The sequence below is a fragment of the Dipodomys ordii genome, unplaced genomic scaffold (genome assembly GCF_000151885.1).
Source record: "Dipodomys ordii isolate 6190 unplaced genomic scaffold, Dord_2.0 Scaffold78, whole genome shotgun sequence".
NCBI classification, from domain to species: domain Eukaryota; kingdom Metazoa; phylum Chordata; class Mammalia; order Rodentia; family Heteromyidae; genus Dipodomys; species Dipodomys ordii.
The window spans coordinates 2401883-2427151 of NW_012267294.1; the positions used below are offsets into that span (position 1 = coordinate 2401883).

The 25269-nt window shown below is 37.8% G+C and overlaps 1 protein-coding gene across 4 annotated transcripts in view; it reads left to right on the forward strand.

The window, feature by feature from the left end:
• Gtf2b (general transcription factor IIB) overlaps window positions 1–24706 on the forward strand; it is a 40382-nt gene extending 15676 nt beyond the window's left edge. For 3 of the 4 annotated variants that reach the window (XM_013024738.1, XM_013024736.1, XM_013024735.1), the window contains 5 exons: window positions 4187–4320; window positions 5818–5964; window positions 6097–6226; window positions 7740–8021; window positions 10202–10618. In XM_013024738.1, coding sequence (XP_012880192.1) covers window positions 4187–4320; window positions 5818–5964; window positions 6097–6226; window positions 7740–8021; window positions 10202–10335 — 827 coding nt within the window. In that variant the 3' untranslated portion in view covers window positions 10336–10618. Of the gene's footprint in view, window positions 1–4186; window positions 4321–5817; window positions 5965–6096; window positions 6227–7739; window positions 8022–10201; window positions 10619–24528 lie in introns of those variants that run through there. The other variant, XM_013024737.1, reaches the window with a different exon arrangement.
• The last annotated feature ends 563 nt before the right edge of the window (window positions 24707–25269 follow it).

Consider the following 25269-nt stretch of genomic DNA (forward strand, 5'->3'; position numbering starts at 1 on the left):
GTTATACAAGGAAGTTCCCATTCTACAAAACAGTATGTATATGAATACAAAGTGTCTGATAACGTTGTCACCCATCGCTCCTAACCTACTACAAACATGTGAGATTTTTGTAAATGGTTACTTAAAGGGAGAATTTTCAAGTGATAAGATGGATTCCAGAGTGATTGAATTACCTTAAACTGTTGTGATACAGTTGTCTCCCAGAGCAACTTTTAAAATCCTACCTCATTTAGATTTTCTTTAAATTAGAATACTTTATATATTCCCATTTTTTTTTTACCTGAATGGTTCCTTCTGGTGTGATTATTCTCAGTTTGATCTTAAAAAAGTTAAATTTATATCTCCTTTAGAATATGATAAAATTTTGTAGAACTCCTTAGATATCTTAGCATATAGATTGAAAGCCCCATGTTTGGAAGGCATACATATGCATATATATGATATACATACTTTACTGGATAAGGGCCTTAATTAAAAGTGTTAAAGACAGGGCTGGGAAGGTGACTCAGTGGTAGAGTGCTTGCCTTGCATGCATGAGGGCCTGGGTTCGATTCCTTAGCATCACATAAGCAGGAAAAAAAAGTGTTAAAGATATAAAATAATATAAATATATGTCGTATATTTTGGATGTTATAACCTATAGACTTCCCATCAGTGTAAAATTATATAAAGTAAATTAGTGTATAGTTTAGAAGAGAGAGAAGCTCATGTTTCTATTTCAAGAGGGTTTAAGTATGTGTGAAGTTTTTTGTGTGTGTTTCCTAATTGGCAGGCTTCCCTGACAAAGGTTGATTATATCAAGCATTATGCATGCCTTATATCACTTATCCCTTCAGAAGATTCTGAGATGCAGTTGTCTTCCGTAGCAACTTTTAAAACCCTACCTCATTTAGATTTTCTTTAAATGAGAATACTTTAAATAGTTCCATTTTTCTTTATCTGAATGGTTCCTTCTTATTTCTCACTTATTTTTGTGTCTAATTTACTGGCTAGTTGCTTCATGGTATACTACTTGAGTGAGTTATTTGGGGAGTTTTGTTTTCTTGTAAATAGTATTTTGACCTGTTAAATATAAAGACATAATGGTTCTTATCACAAACCACAGATCCTGGAAGATGGAATTTAGATTATTCCCATGTATGTGGGAAAATTACATTGCAATAGTCTTATAATTATCATTTTCTAAATCCATTTTATCTTTTAAAAGGTAACATAAAGTAAGCAGTAAAAGATATTCTTGGTGAGGTACTTTCAGACCATAGGAAAATGGTGTCAAATGATAGCAAAACCACATCTTGGCTTACTATTAGTAATAACTCTTCATGGGCATACTCACCTGCCTTTTCATTTGTACTGCTCTCTTAATATATCTATCCATGTTACTTAAATACTTCAGGAGAATGATTGCATTTCCTTAAGCCTTTTGGATTTAAGTATGGTTTGATTCATGTGCATGTTTGTATTTTTAGATAAGTAGGAAAGCATGAGAGAATTAAGCATGTAGGAACCACATGCTATCCCTTTAATTTTTGGATTCTACAAAGGAAATTAACTTTTTCTTACAATGCTATTGTGAGCTGGACCACTGGTAGCTCAGGCCTGTAATCCTCACTTCTCAGGAGGCTGAGATCTGAGAATCTCAGTTCAGAGCTAGCTGGGGCAGGAAAGTCTGTGAGACCTCTGATCTTCAGTTGACAACCAGAAAACTGGAAGTAGCACTGTGGCTCAAAGTGGTAGAATGCTAACCTTGAGTGCAAAAGCTCAGAGACAGTGTGCAGGCCCTGCGTTTAAGTCCCAGAGTGACAAAAACAAAAAATGCTGTTGTGCTCATGAAATGAATTTAGTGAGAACAACGTGTCATGAAAACAGTCTCTTCAGTGAACTTTGAGGCTTGTTTGTTAGAATTCTAGTAAAGTTCTAGTGCATAGACAGATTTTAGGATACTTTTTAAAGTTTTTTAAATTAATTAGATTTGCTTCTCAAATTTGTGATGTTCATCTTTTAAGGCAGACATCTATGATTGTCCTACCTTTTGAACCTTTTTCTCCTTACTTTGGGCCAACCAATGCAACATGAAATGTTAAAATTTTAAATTTCTTTCAACTGATCTCCCTGCTTTTGCTTTCTCTGACTCTTCTCATTGTATATAGAGATGGTGGGTGAAGAACCTCCCCCCTCTCTTAACCTCAGTTGGTTCCATTGTGACATAGGTATGTTACAGATGTTAAGATGCTTACTCCCAGATGTTTTTGGTTGATCAAAGAAAATTGAATTTATCCAGTCTTTGAGAATTAATCATTTTGTTACAGGTTTTCCTGTTTTCTTAAAAGTATATCACTAAGATTAGATTGAGATCAGTCCACTCTGTTATAAAAGATTTACCATGATTTGTACTGAGATGCTTTGTTCCCTCCATTCTTCTTTTTCCTTTGGAAAGATCACTTATTTTAAAGTCTTCATGCAGATTTTAAAATGGATGCCTCTCTCAACTCCCCCCCCCCCCAAAAAAAAGGGAGAAACATTTACACCATCTGCCAGCTTTTTCGTAGCAGTAAACAGATAGTATTAAACACTTACTTTGAACTATATTAAGCACTTGACACACAAATTAGCTCTTTTAATCTTTATAATTTTTAAAATACAAAGTTATGGATGAAGGCTAAAGCTTAGGAAGTGATGGCATTTAAATGAAATAATTTGTCCAAGGCTGAGCAGCAAATGGCAGAGACAACACTTCTAACCATCATATTAACTGTCTGTACTATAACTTCCTATAATTGCTTAAGGTAAGTAATTTCTGCCACTCCTTTTCCTTTTCTAATTGTGGTGTATGAGAAAGATGAAAATGTTGTGTTTTCTGCTTCCATTTTTATGGCAGTTTATTGAAAGATCTTATATTTTATAAATTCAGTGTAGACTAGACTCTGGAATCTGATGGGCATTTAGGTTCACAAGCAGCGTGATCCTCAATAATTAGTGTCATTTGTAAAGTGGCAATGAGGGCATAAGGATTAAATGAGAATATTTAAAAAGGGTGCAGTGACTACCATATGTAAGTGTTCAGTGTGGCCTTTCCACACTGAAAGTATTACCGGATACTTAGCTTTTCCCCCAAAGCAGTCATCAGTGCCATGTATTCTTGTCCTGTATTTTGACATGGTATACTTAGTTGCTTCCTCTATTTGGAAGAAAAGTTTCCTGCCTGGCTTGTTCCTGATTGTAGGTTTAATGTTTACTTTATATAAATTATTTGTCTCTAAATATTTTTCATCCAACAGTACAAAACATAAGGTTAGACATATTTTTAGGCTTATTTTCTAGAGGAAGAATTCCCTATGCATATTTAGTGATTATGTATATTAATCTAAATGTTTTGTTTGTTTCTTCCCAAGTTGAAAACAGTGATTTATGTGTGTTAACATAATTGTTTTCTTTCTCCCCATGTTGTTTTGTACCAAACTAGAATCAGAATCATTATTATATATAAAAACTTTGCCTCATGTAAGAATAGCTTTATTAACTGGATGCTGGTGACTCAAGGCTTATAATCTTAGCTACTTTAGAGGCTAAGATCAGAGCATCATGGTTTGAAGCCAGCTGGGGCAAGAATATCTGTGAGACAAAAGCTGGAGCTGTGGCTCTAGTGGTAGAGCCTTAGTCTTGATCAAGAAAAATCTTAGAGACTGTGTCTAGGCCCTGAGTTCAAGCTCCAGGACCTATAAAAATGTAAGAAGCTTATTTTTGTGAAAATAGCTTTATTTTGTTTTTATTTCTTTCTTGGTGCTGACCCGGAGGCTTGGCTTAACTGCTGGCTCTCTACTACTTGAGCAACACCTCCATTTCTTTTAAGATTTTGCTGTGTAGCCAGGTTGGTCTTGAACTAAATTCTCCTAGCTCAGCTTCCATTGAGTGCTATTATAGGTATGTACCACTGTACCTGACCTTCTTTATTCCTAATTCTCTTCTAAGAGTTAGAATATCATAGCATATGGTTTAAAGAGAATTATTATTACACTGGAACAATAGTTAATGCTTTAGGACAAATGTTTGAATTATGAAATTTAAGCTGGAGTCTGGGTGTCCATGTTGAAATTTCCTGGGAAAAGAAGAGCTGATTTAGGGATGTTAGAGGTATGAGGTAAATCCTGTCTTGACTAGATGATTTAGATGTATGCTTCTATTTTAGGTGACCGGGTCATTGATGTGGGATCTGAATGGAGAACTTTCAGCAATGATAAAGCAACAAAAGATCCATCTCGAGTTGGAGATTCTCAGAATCCTCTTCTGAGTGATGGAGATTTGTCTACTATGATTGGCAAGGTAATGAGTCCATTCGGCAGGAAATAACCAAGTACGGATTGACCAATAATCTGAGAGTTTGGGATCTTTGCAAAAGTGCCATTTACTCCCTGCCTCTGGGGATCTTAATGTGGGAATAAACCTTGCTAGTACTAAAATTATGAATGATGTGGAGGTAGAATATGAAGTCAAAATTTGAGTATCTCAGATCTTTTTCTTCATAAAGCATGTGGCACAAAAAGTTGAGTTTACTGTTACCTTTGAGTTAGTATATTCTGTGAATATCAAGAACATCCTCCTTTTTCTGTCCATACCAAATATTGTATAGAGATAATAAAGGTCTAAGGGAAATGTAAAATATTAATAACATAGTATGTAATCTCTACTATGTGCTCAGTAAATAATAGCAGTTATTATGTCACACTAATTTCCTTCACAACCTGGACTTTTTTTTTTAAACTGGGTTACCTAAATTGAAAACAGTGGTGACAGTATTCTGAAGGATTAGTTGATCAAGGAAGTATACGATATTTTAGTATTTACTTAGTCTGTTTATATGATGAAAACGATTGTATTTTCATGTTCTTGTTATTAAATTATATATTAGATTTGCAAAACATGGTACAGAATAAGGTTTAAAATATTTAACATTAGCTGGACGCTGGTGTCTCATACCTGTAATCCTAGCTGAGGAGACTGAGACCTGAGGATTGCAGTGCAAAGCCAGCCCAGACATGAAAGTCTGTGAGACTCTTATCTCCAATAAACCATTCAGAAGACTGGAAGAGGTGCTGTGGCTCAAGCCGTAGAGTACTAGTCTTGAGCTGAAGTGCTGAGGGACAGTGCCCAGGCCCAGAGTTCAAGCCTCACAACAGACAAAAAAATTAATTAAAAAAATAAAACATTATATCAAGAAGTATCAAGTAAATTATGTTTGTCTTGTTAACGCCACACAACATGGCAAAAAAGTATATTACAGGCATTTAAAAAAACATAGTATCCCAAATGATAGATTTTTTTTGATGCTTAATGCCTTCAATAGGAAGTACACCTCCCAAAAACAAATGTATAAAAAAAAACAGGGTTCAAACATGTAATCCTCACTACTCAGGAGTCTGATATCTGAGGATTGCAGTCTGTGAGAATCCTATCTCCAATTAATCATCAAAAAAGCTGGAAGGCTGAGAATGTAGCTTAGTGCTAGAGTGCTTGCCTAGTATGCATGCAGCCTTGGATTCAATTCCTCAGTACACATAAACAGAAAAAGCCTGAGTGGCTCAAGTGGTAGGTGCTAGCCTTAAGTAAAAGAAGCTCCGGGAGAGTGCCTAGGCCCTGAGTTCAAGCCCAGGACAGGAGAGAAAAAAAAAAAGGTGGAAGTGGAGCTGTGCCTCAAGTGTTAGAGGACAAGCTTGAGTAAAAAAGCTAAAGCTGAGGGACAGTGCCCAGGCCTTGAGTTCATGCCCCACAACTGACCAAAAAAAAAAAAAGGTTAATGTTTTAAAGCATTGTTTTATATAGGGCACAGGAGCTGCAAGCTTCGATGAGTTTGGCAATTCCAAGTATCATAATCGGAGAACAATGAGTAGTTCTGATCGAGCAATGATGAATGCATTCAAGGAAATCACTACCATGGCAGACAGAATCAACCTCCCTCGAAATATAGTTGTAAGTTCTCAACTATGTCTTTTAAGCCATTCTGGCATTGATTTAGCATAATTTAATGAACATATGAAATTTTGATAATGCAACTAATGAAATAGCCTAGAGTTAATTAAACTTATTTTCTCTGCATTGAAGGATCGAACAAATAATTTATTCAAGCAAGTGTATGAGCAGAAGAGCCTAAAGGGAAGGGCTAATGATGCAATAGCTTCTGCTTGTCTGTACATTGCCTGCAGACAAGAAGGGGTTCCTAGGACATTTAAAGGTAAGTCTTAAGTTGCATAAAGTAATGGATAAAAATCAGTTTGACATTCAGAAGGTAAATAATGTCTTCATTTTTATGTACAGTAATCTACCTGCACATATTTGCTACTGCCTGATTATGTTGTTCCTTGACAACATAGTAGAGTTATTTTAATCCTGTGAGTCTTCTTTGCTAGTAAGGTCTTTCAATTGACTGCATGCTTTTCAAGCCTGGCGTCATCTTACAGTAGGACTTTTGTAGGAGGTCTGCGAACTTGGTGATGTAAAAGAGCTTCTACTCCTAGCACAGAGGGAGTCAAGTCTTAGAAAGTACCAGTGAAATTTTTTTCTCTTGAGGGGTGGAATTTACAGTTTTATACACATTAGAGGCTTTATCTGTTTTCATTGATTTTTCATGCAGTTTCCCATAAATATTGTGAGAATCTATTCATCGTTTCATGATACTTACACTTTTACCCTTCATTAATGCACTGAATATATTTTCTTATGGCAGTATGAAAATGGTGTCACCATTGTTGATTTCATTATTGAAGCTAAAACAGGCTTTTGTTAACTGTATTCCGAAAGCGTTTAGTGGTTGAATATTTAGAACAATAGCTCCTATTGAGCTATGGAGCCATAGCAATCAGGATTTCATGTACACATGGCATTGTGGATTAGGGGGCATTCTCTAGTGTCATATTTTCCATTGTCTTTGTTGGTGTTGTTGGTTGTGGGGCTTGAACTCTGGGCCTGGGTGCTGTCCCTCAGTCAAGGCTAGCGCTCTACTACTGCTACATGAGCCACAGCACCACTTCCAGTTTTCTGAGTGGTTTATTGGACATGAGTTTCATGGTCTTTCCTGCCAGGGTTGGCTTTGAATTGTGATCCTCAGATCTCAGCCTTCTGAGTAGGTAGGATTACAGGCGTGAGCCACCAGTGCCTGGCTTTCCTATTTTTTAAATAAAACTAGTCCTTGGGCTTAAACTCAGGGCCTGGGTGATGTTCCCTCAGCCTCTTTGTGTTCAAAGCTAGTGATCTACCACTTGAACTGCGGAGCCACTTCCCAATTGTTCTAAGTAGTTTATTGGAGGTAAGTGTCTCCAGACTCTTCTGCCTGGGCTGCCTTTGAACTTCTATCCTCAGATCTTAGCCTATTGAGTGACTAGCTAGGATTATAGGTGTGAGCCACAAGTACTGGCTGGCTTCTCTTGTCTTCTTGGTACACTGCTTAAAATAGATTAATGTTTTGTACTAGTTGACTAGTTGAAGAAATTTATTGTATAAATTGAAACTGAAGAGTAGTTCATATTTTGAAAGATTAAGGCCTAAATTTATCTTTAAACTGTTAAATTAAATATTCAAATTAACCAAGAAATTTCAAATGGGACATATTGCTAAGAGTGTTAGAATCTTTATGACATGGCCGAATCTTTTTCAGCTATAAAATATATTATTTTTAAAGTTGGAAACAGTAGATTTTAAAATGAACTATGTATGGCTTATCTGAATTCATTTACTTTTTTTTCTTTTAGAAATATGCGCGGTATCACGAATTTCTAAGAAAGAAATTGGTCGATGTTTCAAACTTATTTTGAAAGCACTTGAAACCAGTGTGGATTTGATTACAACTGGGGACTTCATGTCCAGATTCTGTTCCAACCTTTGTCTTCCTAAGCAAGTGCAGATGGCAGCTACACACATAGCCCGTAAGGCTGTGGAACTGGACTTGGTTCCTGGGAGGAGCCCCATCTCTGTGGCTGCAGCAGCTATATACATGGCCTCACAGGCTTCAGCTGAGAAGAGGACCCAAAAGGGTAGGTTCTTTATCAAGAAGGGAGACAATGTTTTAAGTTAAATACCCAGAACCCACTAGTTCTTCGGCATCAAAACTTAAGAAAATAACTGTTTTGCTTTGATCAAGTGTTGTTTCTTTATGCAAATGTCTTTTTTCTTTTTCTTTCTTTCTTCTTAAAATGTGACTGGTGTTTTGGACTTGGGGCTTCATGTTTGGTAGGCAGGCACTTTACTACATGAGCTACATGCCTCATTCTTTTCTGCTTTAGTTATATTTAAAATGAACCTCACATTATTTTTCCTTGGGACATCCTGAACCTCAGTGCTCCTATTTACTTCTTTCATGTAGCTGAGTGACAGGCATACACTACTGCAACTTAGCTATGGTTGAGATGGGAATATCTCTGTCTTTTTTTTAATTGCCAGCCCTTGGGCTTGAACTCAGGGCTTGGGTACTGTTCCTAAGCTTCCTTTTGCTCAAGGCTACTGCTCTACCACTTGCGCCACAGAACCATTTCCTGCTTTTTCTGAGTGGTTTATTGGAGATAAGAATCTCTTTGATTTTCCTGCCTGAGTTGGCTTCAAAATATAATCTTCATATCTCAGCCTCTTGAGTAGCTAGGATTAAAAATATGAGCCTCCATTGCCCAGCTTAGACAGATGTCTTGTAAACTTTTTGTCTAGACTGGCTACCATTTTTCAGTTTGAGGTTTTTGTACTTTTCTTTAGACATTCCAGATCATTTTGAATAGGATTCTTCCCTTCCCCTCCACTCCCTTCCTATACCAAACTTAGCTTTGTAAATCTTGTTGGTCAGAAGCCAGGACATGCTGTGTCCCACTGGCTGGTATATTTCTCTAGCAGTCACCCACACCATAAATGTGTTGGCCATCACCTTTAACATTTTGTGGAGCACATTATTTTTTCATTCTGACAGTATTATTTACAGTTTCTTAATTAAAATCCTAAAGTATGTAGACACAAATCAGTATTGCAGAAAGCTATTTTTAATTGTAGTGTTGTACAGAAACTTTGTGAGAACTGTCAAGTAAATTTATTTTAAAAGTATACATTCATAGATTACTTGAGTGATTTTGAAAAGGAATTAAAAAGACAAGGCAGCAGTTTGCTTTCTGTTTAAGAAGGCCATGCATGAAATTTTATCATCAAGAGTTTTCTACAAATTTAAGAACCTTCTCAGGCTGGTGTGGTGGCCCACGCCTATAAATGAGTGCTAGGGAGGCAGAGGCAGGAAGATCCACTAGTTGGAGGACAATCTGACAGGGAGAACTGTTTCAAAGAAATAATCCTTTTTCTCTACGTCCATTAAACTGTTTCTATTCAAATGGTTATTTATCAGTATTCATTTCAAGAATACTGTAAAGCAAGGTAAGATAGGGAAATTTTACATTAATTATGTAATGATTAAATTAGTTAATTGTGTAATGATAACATGCATCCACACAGATAAATAAGTAAAATTTTACCAAAAGACTTAAACTGTTCTAAAAAGTGGTGGATAAGAGCCTGAAGAGCTTGGATAGTGACATACTTAAAGAGCTCATGGCTAGCTTTCCTACTCTAATTTCAGTCATATTTGAACTGATTGAAAGGTTGTAAAATGAGTTTGAATTAAATATTAATTTTAATTAAAATTTAAAATTTTAATTTTGTGCAATTTTAATAAATTGCTCATAATAGTTAAATATTATAGTGGCAGTTCTTTGGTGGTTTACTAACCGTGAGCAAAAAAGCTTAGGAACAGCATCCAACCCGAGTTCAAGTTGCAGCGTGTGTGCCTGCGTGCATGCGTACACACACACACACACGCACGCACGTACGCACGCACACGCACACACACAATGTATTGTAGATTACTTCTGTTAATTCTCAAATGGATTTATGAAAACCATAACAGTTCAAATATCATACCCAGCATTGCATCTGTAATTCTCATAGTGCCATATCCTGAGTTATTTTCTGAAAATTAAATCTTTTAATACTATGAATAAACCTTTGAAATATTAAGTAGTATTAACACTACTGTATTGTTGTCACTGAGTATGGCCCCTGCTTTCTACATGGCAGTGCTATTGTATTATCAGTGTTAAAAATCAATATTCTGGGTTTTATTTTTCCTTTTGTTAGTAAGGAGGAGGTAGACAGGTAGGTGTGCTTAATACTTGTTTTTGTCTTTTAGAAATTGGAGATATTGCTGGTGTTGCTGATGTTACAATCAGACAGTCCTACAGATTAATCTATCCTCGAGCCCCAGATCTCTTTCCTTCTGACTTCAAATTTGACACCCCAGTGGACAAACTACCACAGCTGTAAATTGAGGTAGTTAAATTTAAAGGTCAAACTTCTGTACTTGAACTTTGTCTACTGTATATATTCTATACACAGTGCTGGGGTTGAGCCTTTAATGAGGACAGAGACATGGTACGCATTCCAGAGCTAAATATTATTGCTTGGCATTCTGTATATACTAGTGAAACATATTTAATGATTTTAATTTCTTACTGAATTGGCTTTCTTTTGTAGTGATCTAGGAAACTGTATTTTGGAAGATGTTTGAAATTATGTAAATCTGAAATAAAACTTTTCAAAACTAAAATTTTTGTTATAATTACATGTACTGTCTAATTAATCAATAATTCCTATTACAGCTTATACAACTGATCAAGGTCCTTGTTTTCCTTTATTTTTTGTGTATATGTATATACACATAATATATACACACATACTATATAGTTTTTTTAAATAGCAAGAGTTTTTTGAAAACCAGTTAACATTTATAGCAAAAATGATATGACAAGGCATTAGCTTGATTTTTATATATATTTTCTCATTGAGTTTATTGAGCAGCACAGATGATACTAGTAAGAAAACAGTAGCAGCTGATCAGCAGATTTGTAATGTTCTTATTTCATTTTGTAGTCAATGTCTACAATTCTTTTCTTTATTCTTGTTTGGATACTTTTTTGATAGATTATTTAAAATGGAGAGCCCTGGTAATGGCCTAGAATTTTTTTAGCCAGTAATTGTAGGCGATTGTTGTAGGTATTTTGCATGTCTCACTGGGAAACATGGATAGGTAGACAACATGAGAGAAAACTAACAAAAATTTGCTATTTACCTACCATTAGCAAATTTGTATGGTTGACTAAATCCATGTTAAGATATCACCCATGTATGACATAGGAAGAAGAAATTTCTAGTCCATGTCTTTTTCATGACCACCACCTTTGATCTTTAGCACTTCCCATTCTCCTAACCCATTGGTGGACCTAGAGCAGCAGTGCCTTCAGGTATTTCTGGTACTCTTATGGTAGACCGTACAACCAATTCAGTGAGGACTGTAGACTGCACCCACAGCAAGCTCTTAAATTTTTGTAGCCACCAAAGGTCCAGAACAACTGGAAAGTAAAACAGAACCAGAAAATTTGGATAAGTGAAACAAGTCATTAAAAATAATGACTTTGGTATTTTCTTTTTAGCTGTTTTGTTTTGTTTTTAAAAAAGGTGAGGTCTTATGATGTAGCTTAGCAGAAAGGTACTTGTTTAACATGTGATAGGTGCTTGGGTTAAGCCTCATCACTAAAAAACAAACAGTTATTGTAATATGAGTAAGTATAGGAAAAATATAGATGAATGAAAATAAGTCTGGGGGCTGGGAAGGTGGCTCAGTGGTAGAGTGCTTGCCTTGCATGCTCGAGGCCCTGGGTTCGATTCCTCAGCACCACATAAGCAAAAAGAAAAAAGCCGGAAATGGCGCTGTGGCTCAAGTGGTAGAGCGCTACCTTGAGCTGAAGAGCTGAGGGACAGCGCCCAGGCCCAGAGTTCAGGCCCCACGACTGGACCCAAAAAAAAAAAAAAAAGATAATAAGTCTGTTCATTGCCACTTGGGAAAAATCAACATTTTGGTATTTCACTGTGTATACATTTGTAAAAATTTTTTTTAATATTTTATTTTATTTGTGAACATACTGTACAGAGGGGTTACAATTACATGGGCAGGATAATGCGTACATTTCTTACCAAGCATTGCAGCCTCCTCCTTTTGTTTATCCTTCACATCCCTTCCCAGCCTCCCCCTTCCCCCCCAATCCCAACCCTTCTCCTTCCCCCCCCCACCCCCCCCCCACCGACGTTGTAAAGCTCGTTTTGGACATGGCAACTTATACTTCTTCTCGTTGTTGCATCAGGTCCGCCTGTATCCTTAAACAACTTGTTTTTCCCCATCTCCTCCACAAGTTATACTGACATCAAATATAGTGAAAGCAGGGGTTATACTGTGGGGGAGGGACATACAAAGCAACAAAGAGATAGTCTTATAAATGCGTTAGAAACACATACATGAAAGAAAAAACATTAAAATACATGTCTAAGGGTTCATTTTTCTGACATTACATTATCTGACCTTTTCCGCTTGACTCATACATATACTAGATATTGCAAATAAGGGAAACCATGGGACCTATGTTTCTTTGGGCCTGGCTTACTTCACTTAACATAGTTTTTTCCAAGTTTTTCCATTTCCTAACAAATGGGGCAATGTCATTCTTTCTGATGGCGGCATAGAATTCCATTGTGTATATATACCACATTTTCTTGATCCATTCATCTACTGAGGGGCATCTGGGTTGGTTCCATATCTTAGCTATGGTAAATAATGCTGCAATAAACATAGTTGTGCTGGTAGCTTTAGTGTGGTCTTGTTTGTAAACATTTGGGTAAATGCCCAAAAGTGGGATTGCTGGGTCATAGGGGAGTTCTATGTGAAGTCTTTTGAGGAATCTCCATACTGCTTTCCAAAGTGGTTGAACAAGTTTACATTCCCACCAACAATGAAGTAAGGTTCCTTTCTTTCCATATCCCCTCCAGCATCTGTTGTTGTTAGAGTTCTTGATTTTTGCCGTTCTAACTGGGGTGGGTGGTACCTCAATGTTGTTTTGATTTGCATTTCTTTTATGGCTAGGGATGTTGAACATTTCTTCATGTGTCTATTGGCCATCCTTCTTTCTTCTTCAGAAAAGTTTCTCTTTAAGTCTTTCGCCCACTTGTTTATTGGGCAGTTGTTTCTTTGAGGATTTGTTGTTGGGGGGTTTAATTTTTTGAGTTCCAAGTATATTTTAGATATGAGACCCTTGTCCGTTGTATGGCTAGTAAAGATCTTCTCCCATCCGTGGGCTTTCTATTGATCTTGCTAGCTATGTCATTTGCCCTGCAGAAGCCTGCAACTTTATGCAGTCCCATTTGTCCATCCTTTCTTTGATTTGTTGTGTTTCCGGGTCTCTATTCAGAAAATTTCGGCCTGAGCCCATTTGTAAAATTTGAATCAGAATCTGTTTGGGTTTGTTGTTGTGGTGGTGGTGTTTTTGTGTGTGTGTGTGTGTGTGTGTGTGTGTTTTTCCAGTGCTGTGAATTGAACCCAGGACGCTGTACTTGCTAGGCAAGTACTTTGCCACTGACCTACATCCCAGCCTGAATCAGATTAATCTGAAGATGGAGGGATGCTTGTGGCTTTTTTGAAAATGAAACTTACATTCTTGTAGATAATTATGAACAAGGAATTAAACCTTCCATTTTTCTAAACTCTGCTCTCAAAATAGTTAAGTCAGCTTAATCCCAGATACTGAAATGAGGAAGAATACCTATGAGAAGGCTGAGCAGTGGTACTGTCAGGTAGCTCTCCCCATAGTGTGTGTGTTCTGGAATGGATGTATCTGGAATTGGGTGTCTGGAATTGGGTGTGTTTTTTTTTTTTTTGTCGGTTGTGGGGCTTGAACTGTGGGCCTGGGGGCTGCCCCTCAGCTCTTCAGCTCAAGGTGAGTGCTCTACCATTTGAACCACAGTGCCACTTCTGGTTTTTTGAGTGGTTTATTCAAGATAAGAGTCTCAGGCTTGGGCTGGTTATGAACCACGATCCTCAGATCTCAGCCTCCTGAGTAGGTAGGATTACAGGTGTGAGCTACCACACCTTGCTTTGGATGCATTCTTGAAGAGCCTTGGGGAAGTCATTTCCTCTGACCACTAAACCATCCTCACTTCTAACAGAGAAGTGGGTCTGTCAGTCAGTTCCTTTTTAGTACTTGGCCTTCTAGGGTTCTTTTTCTTTTTTTTATTGTGAACATACTGTACAGAGGGGTTACAATTACATGGGCAAGATAATGAGTACATTTCTTATCGTAGGGTTCTTTTTCTAAGTAGTTCTTGTTTTCCATTTCTTCTGAGGCTGTTCAATCTTTTTAATATACATTGAAGGAGATGGCCAGAAAGTGTTCTAAAGTCTTCTCTGTGGGCAAGGGGTTAGCTCAGTGATACCCTGCTTCACTATTGTGTGAGACTCTGTGTTCCATCCCTAAGCACTGCTACCGCCACACACACACATATATCCCACTCAAGATGGATTGGGTTTCTTCACAGCTTCTTATTTTGTCAAAATCACTAATATTTGGAAATTCTTAGAACTGTGATGCTCATCATATCTTATACCAGTGATTGAATGTGACCTCCTTTTTTGAGTTATGAAAAACCCTGTACATAAGTGGACACTCACCTCACTGATACACTTGAAACTTGAAGAGAGCTCCAGTTTGGGCTACATTTTAGCAAAATTGTAAAGTGAGCATAGCGCAAACATTTCCATGGCTCTGGGAATCTCCAAAGGCTCCTTACCCCTAAAACACTAGAATCTACTTCCATTAAGTCTCTGCTATTACTCTTGGTGCACAATAATTTGATTGTAAGTTTCATGAGTTTCAGCACTCTACAATCTCCCCATTTTTTTGTCAGAGAAACTTGGAAAAATCAAGAAAGAAAGTGGGTGCCAGTGGCTCATGCCTGTAATCCTAGCTACTCAGGAGGCTGAGGTCTGAGAACTGTGGTTCAAAGCCAGCCCATGCAGGAATGTCTATGAGAGTCTTATCTCCAATTAACCACCACAAAACTGGAAGTGGCACTGTGGCTCAAGTGGTAGAGCTGAAGAGCTCAGGGACAGCACCCACAACCAGAGTTCCAAGACCCATGACTGACAAAAAGAAAAAGAAGATCTACCCTACCCTAGTTTACTTAATATCTGGGATGCGACTGAGGTCTTAAGGGAGGCTTAATTCATAGGGCATTGCCTCACTGGACTGTACCTTTCAAATATTAAGTATTTTAAAAACTTGTATTAAGCTTCTTAGGTAGCTTTTGAGTGTTTTTAATTCAGCCCAGTTAAGAACTATAAATGGTTTTTTAGTATTCCTCTAAACAAAAGGCTTCTTAACCTTGATGCCTCTTGACAGTAAGTCTTTTGTGTTCAAAGCAACCAATGTCTTTTACTCATAGTTGTCTTTGGTTCCTAAGCTCATATTGTGTCACAGGTGCAAGATTTACTTTAATTATCAAGATGAACAGCTGAGGGGGTCAGCCTATTACCCATCTGGTCCTAATCCAGCCAAGAGGCATCTGTGCCCCATGCCAATATTTTCAATTGTCAGTGGCCTTGACTTTTCCTGCTGCTGTGTTTTAATCTCATCTGCCTATTGTGGAGTATTGAAAAATTCCTTGAACCCTTAAACACCTCCTCATTCTCCCCCTCCCAGTTATTTACACACACTTCATCTAAGCCACCACTATAAGTGCATAGTTCAGCTGATCTCTAGGTCATAGGCCTCTGGCATTTTTCATAAACTTACATTCATAATCCTTATTGGCCTTTCTGTGGGACTGGGGATGATGGAGGGGTGGCATTTAACCTGCCATTTCCAAGGCTTTTTACAAAAAGAGGAAAAAGGTGACTAAGAAGAAGTAGCTATGTTTTCAGTCACATACTATTTGCTCTGATGGCTATTGGTGGATAAGTGGGAGGTTGGTCTATGCACCAAGCAACTCTCCAGCAGACACCAGTTCTATCATTACAGCAGAGTATTAGATCTTCGAGGTAAAGAGCTCAGTCTAGCCAGGGGTGGCTCATGCATGTAATCCTAGCTACTCAGGAGGCTGAGATCTGAGAATCACGGTTCAAAGCCAGCCCGGGCAGGAAAGTCAGTGAGACTCTTTATCTCCAATAAACCATTAGAAAACTGGAAGTAGCGTTCTGGCTCAAGCGGTAGAGCGCTCGCCCTGAGCTGAAGAGCTGAGGGACAGCGCCCAGGCCCAGAGTTCAAGCACCATGACTGACAAAAAAAAAAAAAGAGCTCAATCTACTTCAGATGCCAATTGCAGCCAGTAGGTGGCCACGTATAAATTCAAACATCTGTAAATTGAGGCTCCCACTTCCTCCTCCCCAACACCAGTTCATAGAACCCAGGGAAGCACATTTAATAATAGCTTATTATAAAGGATATTACAAAAGGAGCCTGTGGACAGCCATGTTCAGAAGAGAAGATTCTCCTGCCTCAGTCACTCAAATTTGGGATTGCAGGTTTGCACCATCATGCTTGATTTTTTTTCTGGGTTTTATGGCCGCTTCCTTTGGAAGGAAGACATGACTAGTTTACATCATTAGCTATTCAGTATCTCCTTCCTGGGACTTGGGGGTGGAACTGAAAATTCCAATCTGCTAATCTCATGGTTGCATGGTTGGTTCCCTTGGCAACCTGTCAGATCCTATCCAGGAACCTGAATCATCTCATTTAGAAGATGTTTTATCATTTGGAAGTTGCAACAGTCTTGAGATTTGGAATAAACGACCAAAGCAAAAGATTCAGTACACCCAGTACTCAGAAAATAAAAGTTTTAGGGTCACATGTTAGGACCAGGGTCAGAAACATATTTTACTATGATACAGTAAATAGTCACAGTATTTCTCCAGCACAGTATCAGAACAAGTCTCATGCCCTGTCTTTTCTCTCAGCCTAATACTAGCAGCGCCATTATTTGAAATGATAAAAGTTTAGTTTTGAGATCTTCGAGAAAGGACAGAGATTGTATACGAATTATTTAAGATTAAGAAAGACTGATGTAGAAATAATGCTGTTGAGTCAGGTGCTCATGTCTAATGCCTGTAATCCTAAACTGTTCAGGAAACTGAGATCTGGAGAGTCATAGTTCAAGACCAACACCTGGCAAAAGAATCCACTATAACTCAACCTGCCTGCCAAAAAAAGCAAAAAGCAAAGCTTGAAGGCATGTCTCCAATAGTAAAGTGCCAGATGAACAAGCAAGCTGATTAAACTCAAGGCCTGAGTTCAAACTCCATTACAATCATTAAAAAAAATATTGTGAAGTTAACATCCTTCCTTGTTTATATATCATATCATCTATTAACACAGATGACATATTTAAAAACCACACATATACACAAGGACAGGTGTACTGTTAGAGACATGAGAAAGAATAGTTCTATCTTGTAGTTTAGAAAGCCAGGTCTAGGTTAGAAGCCCTATGTGGCACTCCCAAATGAATCCTGCCAATCATGATGTACCCTCATGAAGCAAGTTGGATTGATTTTTCATAGTTTGCCACATCTGTAGTTCCTTCTGACTCTAGGAAACACTAGAAAACAATAGATCTCGACTAATATCCCTCCTAGTATTTGAGATATCAAGTATTATTTATGCGCTCAACTTTTCACACTTGTTAATGTGTTAGAGGGTAATACACTTCAGTATACAACAATTTTTTCTGGTATACAACAGGAACTGTGCAGTATACAAGAGTTTCAGTTGTGACATCTACAGTTTAGCTTTGTGAGTCTATTCTCACTTTTCCAGATAGCAAATCTGGACACTGGAAAATCAGTGACAGCTCTAAAAAAAACAAGCACCATCTAGTGCATGGATATACAACTATGGAGGCTTGAGTGTCTCTAGAAGACAGTGAAAGAAGTGGGAAATCAATGAAGTGCTTACATTTTTGAAAAACTGCTCTAGCTACCAAGTGATGAGTAGACTACCTTGGATAAAAGTCAAAGCTGGAAGACCAGTGAGGAGGTTAAGAAGCCTGGCTCGGAAATGGAGACAGCTTCAACTAAGAAATAGAAGAATGGAAAGAATGAGTCTACACCGCTGGAATGTTACATCTGATTTTTTAAAATTTGACTTGATTTAGGCCATCCATGTGTACTTGTGGAAAAGACCTGGAACTACTTCGTGTTCCTAAATTTCTCAGAATTGGGACTGGAAATAAAATTGCCCACTTAGCACATGAATGGTGTCTTCATTATTGATGCCAGAGAAGATGTGTTGATAGAAGAAAGGGGATTAGAACAGAGCCTGAGGTCTACCAGCATTGCAAATCCCAGAATATGCAGTGCCTGTGGTAGGGGATGTGTGGACATTCATTTTCTCTACTCTTTTTTTGTCAGTCACGGAGCTTTTTGTTTGTCATAGGGCTTGAACTCTGGGTCTGGGTGCTCTTCAGCTCAAGATGAGCGAGCTCTGTACCACTTGAGCCACAGCACCACTTCCTCTCTACTCCTTTATGTATCAACACAACAAAAGTATATGCCAAAGATAATCTACATTAGTCTTTCAGTCTTTTCTTTTTTTTTCTGGCAGTGCTAAGATTGGAATTCAAGGCCTCCCTCAAACTTGCTAGTCAGGCAATCTACCACTTGAGCCATATCTTGACCTTTTTGCTTTAGTTGTGTGTGTGTGAGAGAGAGAGTGTGTGTGTGTGTGCTCAAGGCTAGCATTCTACTACTTGAGCCTCAGCTTCCAGCTTTTTGGTAATTAATTGGAGATAGGAGTCTTACAGACTTTCCTGCCGGGGCTGGATTCAAACCAGTATCCTCATAGCTTCCTGAGTAGCTAGGATTTTTATGCCTAGCATTGCATTAGTTATTTTCAGATAGGGTCCCAATCAGATAGGGCCACAATCCTATTTATGTTTCCTGAGCTTCCTGAGTGACAGTTGAGTATCACCTAGGTTATAGATGTGGAGGTCTTAGTAACTCTTTTTTTTTTTGGTCAGTTGTGGGGCTTGAACTCTGGGCCTGGGCGCTGTCCTTCAGCTCTTCAGCTCAAGGCTAGCGCTCTACCACTTGAGCCACAGCGTCACTTCTGGCTTTTTCTGCTTATGTGGTGCTGAGGAATCAAACCCAGGGCCTCATGCATGCAAGGCAAGCACTGAGCCACCTTCCCAGCCCTCTCATTAACTTTTTTGCTCAGAGTAGTCTTGAATCACAATCCTCCTGGACCTAGCCTATGTCAGTCATTCTTGAAGCTAATTACAGGATGCTGAGATAAAGTGGTATTAGCAGTTTCTGAATGAGTTTTAGCAGGGAGAATGCACATTCTCCAGCTTTTCCATTTCCATTTATTGCAGTGTGATTGTAAGCAAGTCTTAAACTATGCAAATTAAAGCATTGGGAAATGACAAAAATAAGCTAAACAAGTCTAAGTCACAATAATCTTGTGGTAAAAATAGATACAACTCTCCTTTATTCAAGATGTTACTCTTTTAGGTCTCTGTTACACTTACCACAGTCTATATTTAAATTCAGTATGTAATCATACTAAGCTGATAAAGATATGTGAACCTACAAAGCTGAGGGGCCAGACTTTGAAACCTCTAGTAATATCATTATTATGTCAATGTCCAAGTGGTTTTGGGTCTATCCATCCTAATTAAACTATAATGCAAACTCAAGGCAGTAGAATCCATGTTTCAGGGACAAGCAGGGTCCCCTAGAGACAATCATTATTTTTCCTTTAAGAGTCTTGGGTTTGATGAGTTTATGATGATGGGTGTGAAAACTAGCACATCTTTTGGGTGTTTAGCTTGCCAGAAGTCCTAGAAGTCTACTAAAAGACTAAAAATGTGTTTGTACAATCAGAAGGCCAGAGAAGAAAATTGCTGAGATTTTTTCCCCCACATAATTTCAAATTTGCAAAAGGTAAGTTTAATTACTATTTCCACATAAACACTACTAACTTGTTAATAATTGCCTTCTTTAATATTTCCTGCATACCTCACAGATTGTTAGCTAAGAGGATAGTTTTAAATCATTTGCTTGTTTAGCACTAGTTAGCTTATAGTTTTCAATAAATCACTGATGCAAAAAGTGGCTCAAATGTAAAAACTAAAAGCATGAAGAGCCCAAGGCTACAATTTAGCTTAAATGCTGCAAATGTTAGAAACAATGAGCTTAATTTCAAAATATACAGTGTAGAACTGTGCACTATGATAAAGCCATGTATATGTGAGTCACAATTTCACATAAATAGTTCAAAGGAACAATTTGGAACTTCTAATGAACACCTCAAGCTGGACTGTTTAGGACCATTGACCTACTAAGTTGGTTCTCACTGAGGTATGAAAACAGTGGCAGAAAAACTTTAAAGCTTTTGTATAATTTTCAAACAATGTATAGTAATCTCTTTGGTAAAATCACCAACTTTCTACAATAAGTCAAAATACTGGTTTACAGTACAAATTGTAATTACTATATAAGACTTGAAATGGGATCAGTTGAGAACGAATTCTGGAGTGTTCCATTAAAGATGGAAATATGAGCATGAGCACCTTTTCTTAGAAAATTTTTTTTGTTCGTTTGTTCTTTTTCTTTCTTCCTTTTTCTTTTTTGATGTTAGTTCTGGGGCTTAAACTCAGGGCTTGGTACTGTTTGAGCTTTTTTTTGCTCAAAACTAGCACTCTTATCACTACAGCCAAAGTTCTACTTGTAGCTGTTTTGGTAGTTAATTGGAGATTCAGTTTCACAGGCTTCCCTGCCTGGGCTTGGCTTCGAACCATGATTCTCAGAGCTCAGCCTCCTGAGTAGTTAGTATTATAGGTGTGGGCCATTTTCTTAGCATTGTCAATTAGAGAGGATCTAGGAGCTGATTTTATATTAGCAATTAGATTTCTAGTTCTTAAGTATCTTAAGAAGTAGCTTAATATTGGTGGGCAATATATAAAGCAAGTCTAGAGCATCTTTTTATAATAATTGTCATTACTACTACTACCAGTTCTGGGGCTTGAACTCTGGGCCTGGGCGCTGTCCCTGTACTTTTACTCAAATCTAGTGCTCTACCATTTTGAGGCACAGCTCTACTTCCAGCTTCTTGTCTGATTAATTGGAGATGAGTCTCACAAACTTTCCTGCCCTGATTGGCTTGAGCCGCAATCCTCAGATCTTAGCCCCTTGAGTAGCAGGATGATAGGTGTGAGCCATTGGTGCCTGGCTTATCATTATTATTTTGAGACAGAGTCTTGCTAATTGCCCAAGCTAGCGTTAAACTTTTGATGCTCTAAAGCATCAACATGTCCAGCTTCTTGGAACATCTTGTTGGGCAAGAAACACTCCAAGACAAAAACAGCAAAACAAAGGAGAAAAAGATGAAGTTAAAAAAGAAAAGCTGTTGGGAGCGATAGGCAAAACTATAATTCCAGCACAAGATGAGAGACAGCCTTTCTCATTCGAGTCATCTAAAAACTGGAAGTAGAGCTTTGGTTCAAGTTGTAGAGCACCAGACTTCAGTAGAAAAGGCTAAAGAACAGCACCCAGGCCCCGAGTTTAAACCCCAAGGACTGACACACACACACACACATAGTGTTAATGCAGAAGAAATATTAAAAAAAAATCATTTTGTGTCTCCCAATGCAATAACTTATTCAGCTGAGGATAAGCAGTTTGGAGGATAAAGCTATTCATACCTCACAAATTGTGTAGTAGCTACAAAGGGAAAAATATATATTTACACAGTGATCATTGTGAATTAATAAATTAGCTAAATTTAGATCAACAGTAGTGGAAAAATTTAAAACCACTTTTATCCTCATCTGACAAATACCAAGTATAATAAAATTAATGTTACAATTGTCCTGAAAACAATGTTCTGTTTTGTTTTTGTCAATGCTGGGGCTTGAACTCAAGGCCTCAGCACTGTACTCCCACCTTTTTTGCTTAAGGCTATCCCTTTACCACTTGATCCACAACTCCACTTTCAGCTTTTTGGTGGTTAACTGGAAATAAAACTTTCCTGCCCAGACTGGTGACTCAAGAGGCTGCGATCTAAGGACAATTTGAAACCAGATTGGACAAAATCATGAGACTTTTATCCCTATGTAACTAGCAAAAATATGGAACTACAGGTGTGGCCCAAGTGAAAGCACAAAACTAGAGTTCAAACCAAGTACTGGCATTCATGTGTGTGCGCATATGCACAAACTGTTACTTTACTATTTATTTTATCAAACAGATCATATAGGGAATAAGGATAGCCCTGCCTATTCCTGGAAACAGACTTTTCTTTAACGCACAGTGAATAGCTTTGCTCCCTTACATGTTTACTATTTATTTACTTTGTAGTATTGGGGTTTGAACTCAGAGCTACCTACTTACTTGAGCTTGCTTACTAGAGACTTCGCTGGTGCTCTACCACTGAAGTCACTGTTGGGTGTGTGTGTGTGTGTGCGCGTATGCTCGCTTGTATTGAGGCTTGAACTCAAGACCAGCAGCTTTTCTTTTTTTGCTTGAGCCACACCTCTAGCTCCTGCTTCTTGCTGGTTAATGAGTTACGATTTGTCTGCTCTGGCTGGCTCTAAACCACCATCCTCAGATGTCAACCTTTTGAATAGCTAGGATTATCAGTGTGACCACGAGTGCCCAGCGAGAGCCATATATTTTGCTAAAGCCAGCTAGCCCATGCTGGCTTCAAACCCTGATCCTCAAGATCTCAGCCTCCCGAGTAGCTAGGATTGTAAGTATGCTTGGCATTAACATCACTCAAAAAATCAGGTAATAAGGAAGCTAACATCTGAGGATCATGGTTCAAAGCCAGCCTGGGCAGGAAAGTCTGTGATTTACGTCCAATAAAATACTCAGAAAAGGCTGGAAGTGGTGATATAGTTCAAGTGGTAAAGTGTTAGCACTGAGCAAAAAAGCTCAAGTAGAGTGCCCAGGCCCTGAGTTCATGCCCTAGAACTGGCACAAAAAAACTAAATACTGCAATACACTTTTTAACACTGTTAACAATGAAGTAAGATGCTAAGTACATAATATACATGAAATATTTTAGATATTAATCTATTTAAGTTTTTAAAACTTGAATCCTATTTAATTTATTGATACTTTTTTTGGTTGTGGGGCCTGAACCCTGGGCCTGGTTGCTGTCCCTCAGCTCTTCAGCTCAAGGCTAGTGTTCTACCACCAGAGCCACAGTGCCACTTCCAGCTTTTTCTGCTCACATGGTGCTGAGGAATCGAACCCAGAGCCTCATGCATCCAAGGCAAGCACTCTACCACCAAGCCACCTTCCCAGCCCCTTATTGACATTTTTTTTAGGGCCAGACTAGAAACGATATAATCTGGAACATACCTGAGTGAAGTCTGAATCACTACAGAAATTTAGTACATGCTCATGCTCATTTCATCCTATGTGTTGTGGCTGGGCTGAAGGTATAATGGTAGACTGAAAAATAATGCAGAAAAAAAAACTCCAAGGTATCTTGGAGTATGTAATTTTTATTTTACATCTATTGAAGGTTTCAGCTGGAAGGATTGCCAAATGAAATCTTAAAAATCCTACTGCTAACTTTTATGGAATAAATGTACTCCACTGTAATGCAATCTGCCTTTCTGCCAAATAACTACTGATTTTCTTTTAATAGGCCTTTGCTTACAAAAGAAAGAGTTTTAAGCTTCAAAAAAGATTACACTGCACGTAGCTTTCTATGATTATCTTAGTCTTACATATTGTTGTGTTGTTCACAATACTTAGTCAAATCTCATCCACTTATTAGTAAATATTAAAAATATTAACAGTATATTTTATTAAACCACTTTTGTTCCAGGAATAGCATTTAGTTCTGAGTTTGTTTTACAAACAGAGCCATGGTTGTCCTTGTTCATGATGCTTGAGGAATGCATCAAGTGACTTGTGATGTAGTACCTGAATGGAATTACTGGGTACTAAAATATGCATGTGGTCAAATGTTATAAAATACCAAATTGTTTTCCCCTAGAACTTTAACAGAAGTCACTGTTCTCTACCACTTGATATGTTCAAAATTTTAATCAAATGTTTAATGATTCAATGGGGAAAGATTATTTGTATCTGATCTGTGATTTTGTTACTCTACAGATTGGGTATGATTATTGTTCATGTGACATGTGTTGATATATTTGATCTTTCCAATTTATTTTTTATTCTTTCTCTATATACCTGTAAAGGAAATTCTTGCAGCTTATGCCTTGTCTTCAGAATAAATAGAAGCCCAGATCTATTATAGCTAAATTTATCCATCTTTCTTGCATGTTAACATTCCCTTCTGCTGTAAATATATCATCAGTTTTAAGTTTTTTTATATTTCATATTTAACTTATTTGAAATTTTTACACATGGTATAGCACAGATACTCACTTTCTTTACCCATTTCCCTGTGGACTTAGAATTTTCCAAGCTCCTACAATTATCCAAGCTCTTTGTAGGAGCCTTACTGAATTAAGAAAATATTTTCTTAAAGCACTTTTTATATATTAACCTTCCAGAAACATGTAAGTCTGTTCTGCTCCCTCTGTTATATGTGAAATGCGTACCAAGTCTTGGTATCTGGTAGGTAAAATTTTCTCATCTCCTTTCTTGTTCCTCAGGAATTCATTAATGATCAACTATTGTTGATCCTTAGCTCTTCTACATAAAGCTAGACTGAGCTGATGAAGACCTACAAGATTTACTGGATTCATGGTTGGAGTTACCCAGACTTCACAGAGAAACTTGAGGAAATTTGACATCATTCATAAATGATATTTCTACACTTTGTCTCCCAATAAAAGATTTTTATTCTTGTCTTGAAGATCTTTTAGTTTTTTTGTTGTTGTTCTGGTCCTGACCTTTTATGCTTAAGGGTGGTACTCTACTACTTGATCCACAGCTCCACTTTCAGCTTTTTGGTGGTTAGAGATAAGAGTTTAAAAGACTATCTCGCTCAGGCTGGCTTCAAACTGCAGTCCTCACATCTCAGCCTCCTGATTAGCTAGGATTAAGCCTTGAGCTACCTACCACCAGCGCCCACCCTTGAACATCTGTTGCTAGCTTTGTCTCTTGTCTCTGAGTTTTTTGATAATGGTGCATAGACACAACATCTGTGTCATTTTATACTTAGCATCTTGAGTAGACTATTGTTCTTAGCAAACTTTCAACTTTTAAATTTCCTAAATAAGAGCATTATCTGCAAATAGCCATTTCTTGAATCTTACACCACTGAGTAGCTGAGTTTAATGTTAAAAAGGCAGTAATGAGCAACTTAACTCTACTTGTAATTTAAGAGGGAGAAATTCCAAAGTACCTCCAGAGGAGGTCTTCATTGGATTTAGTTTTTTGTTTTAATATCA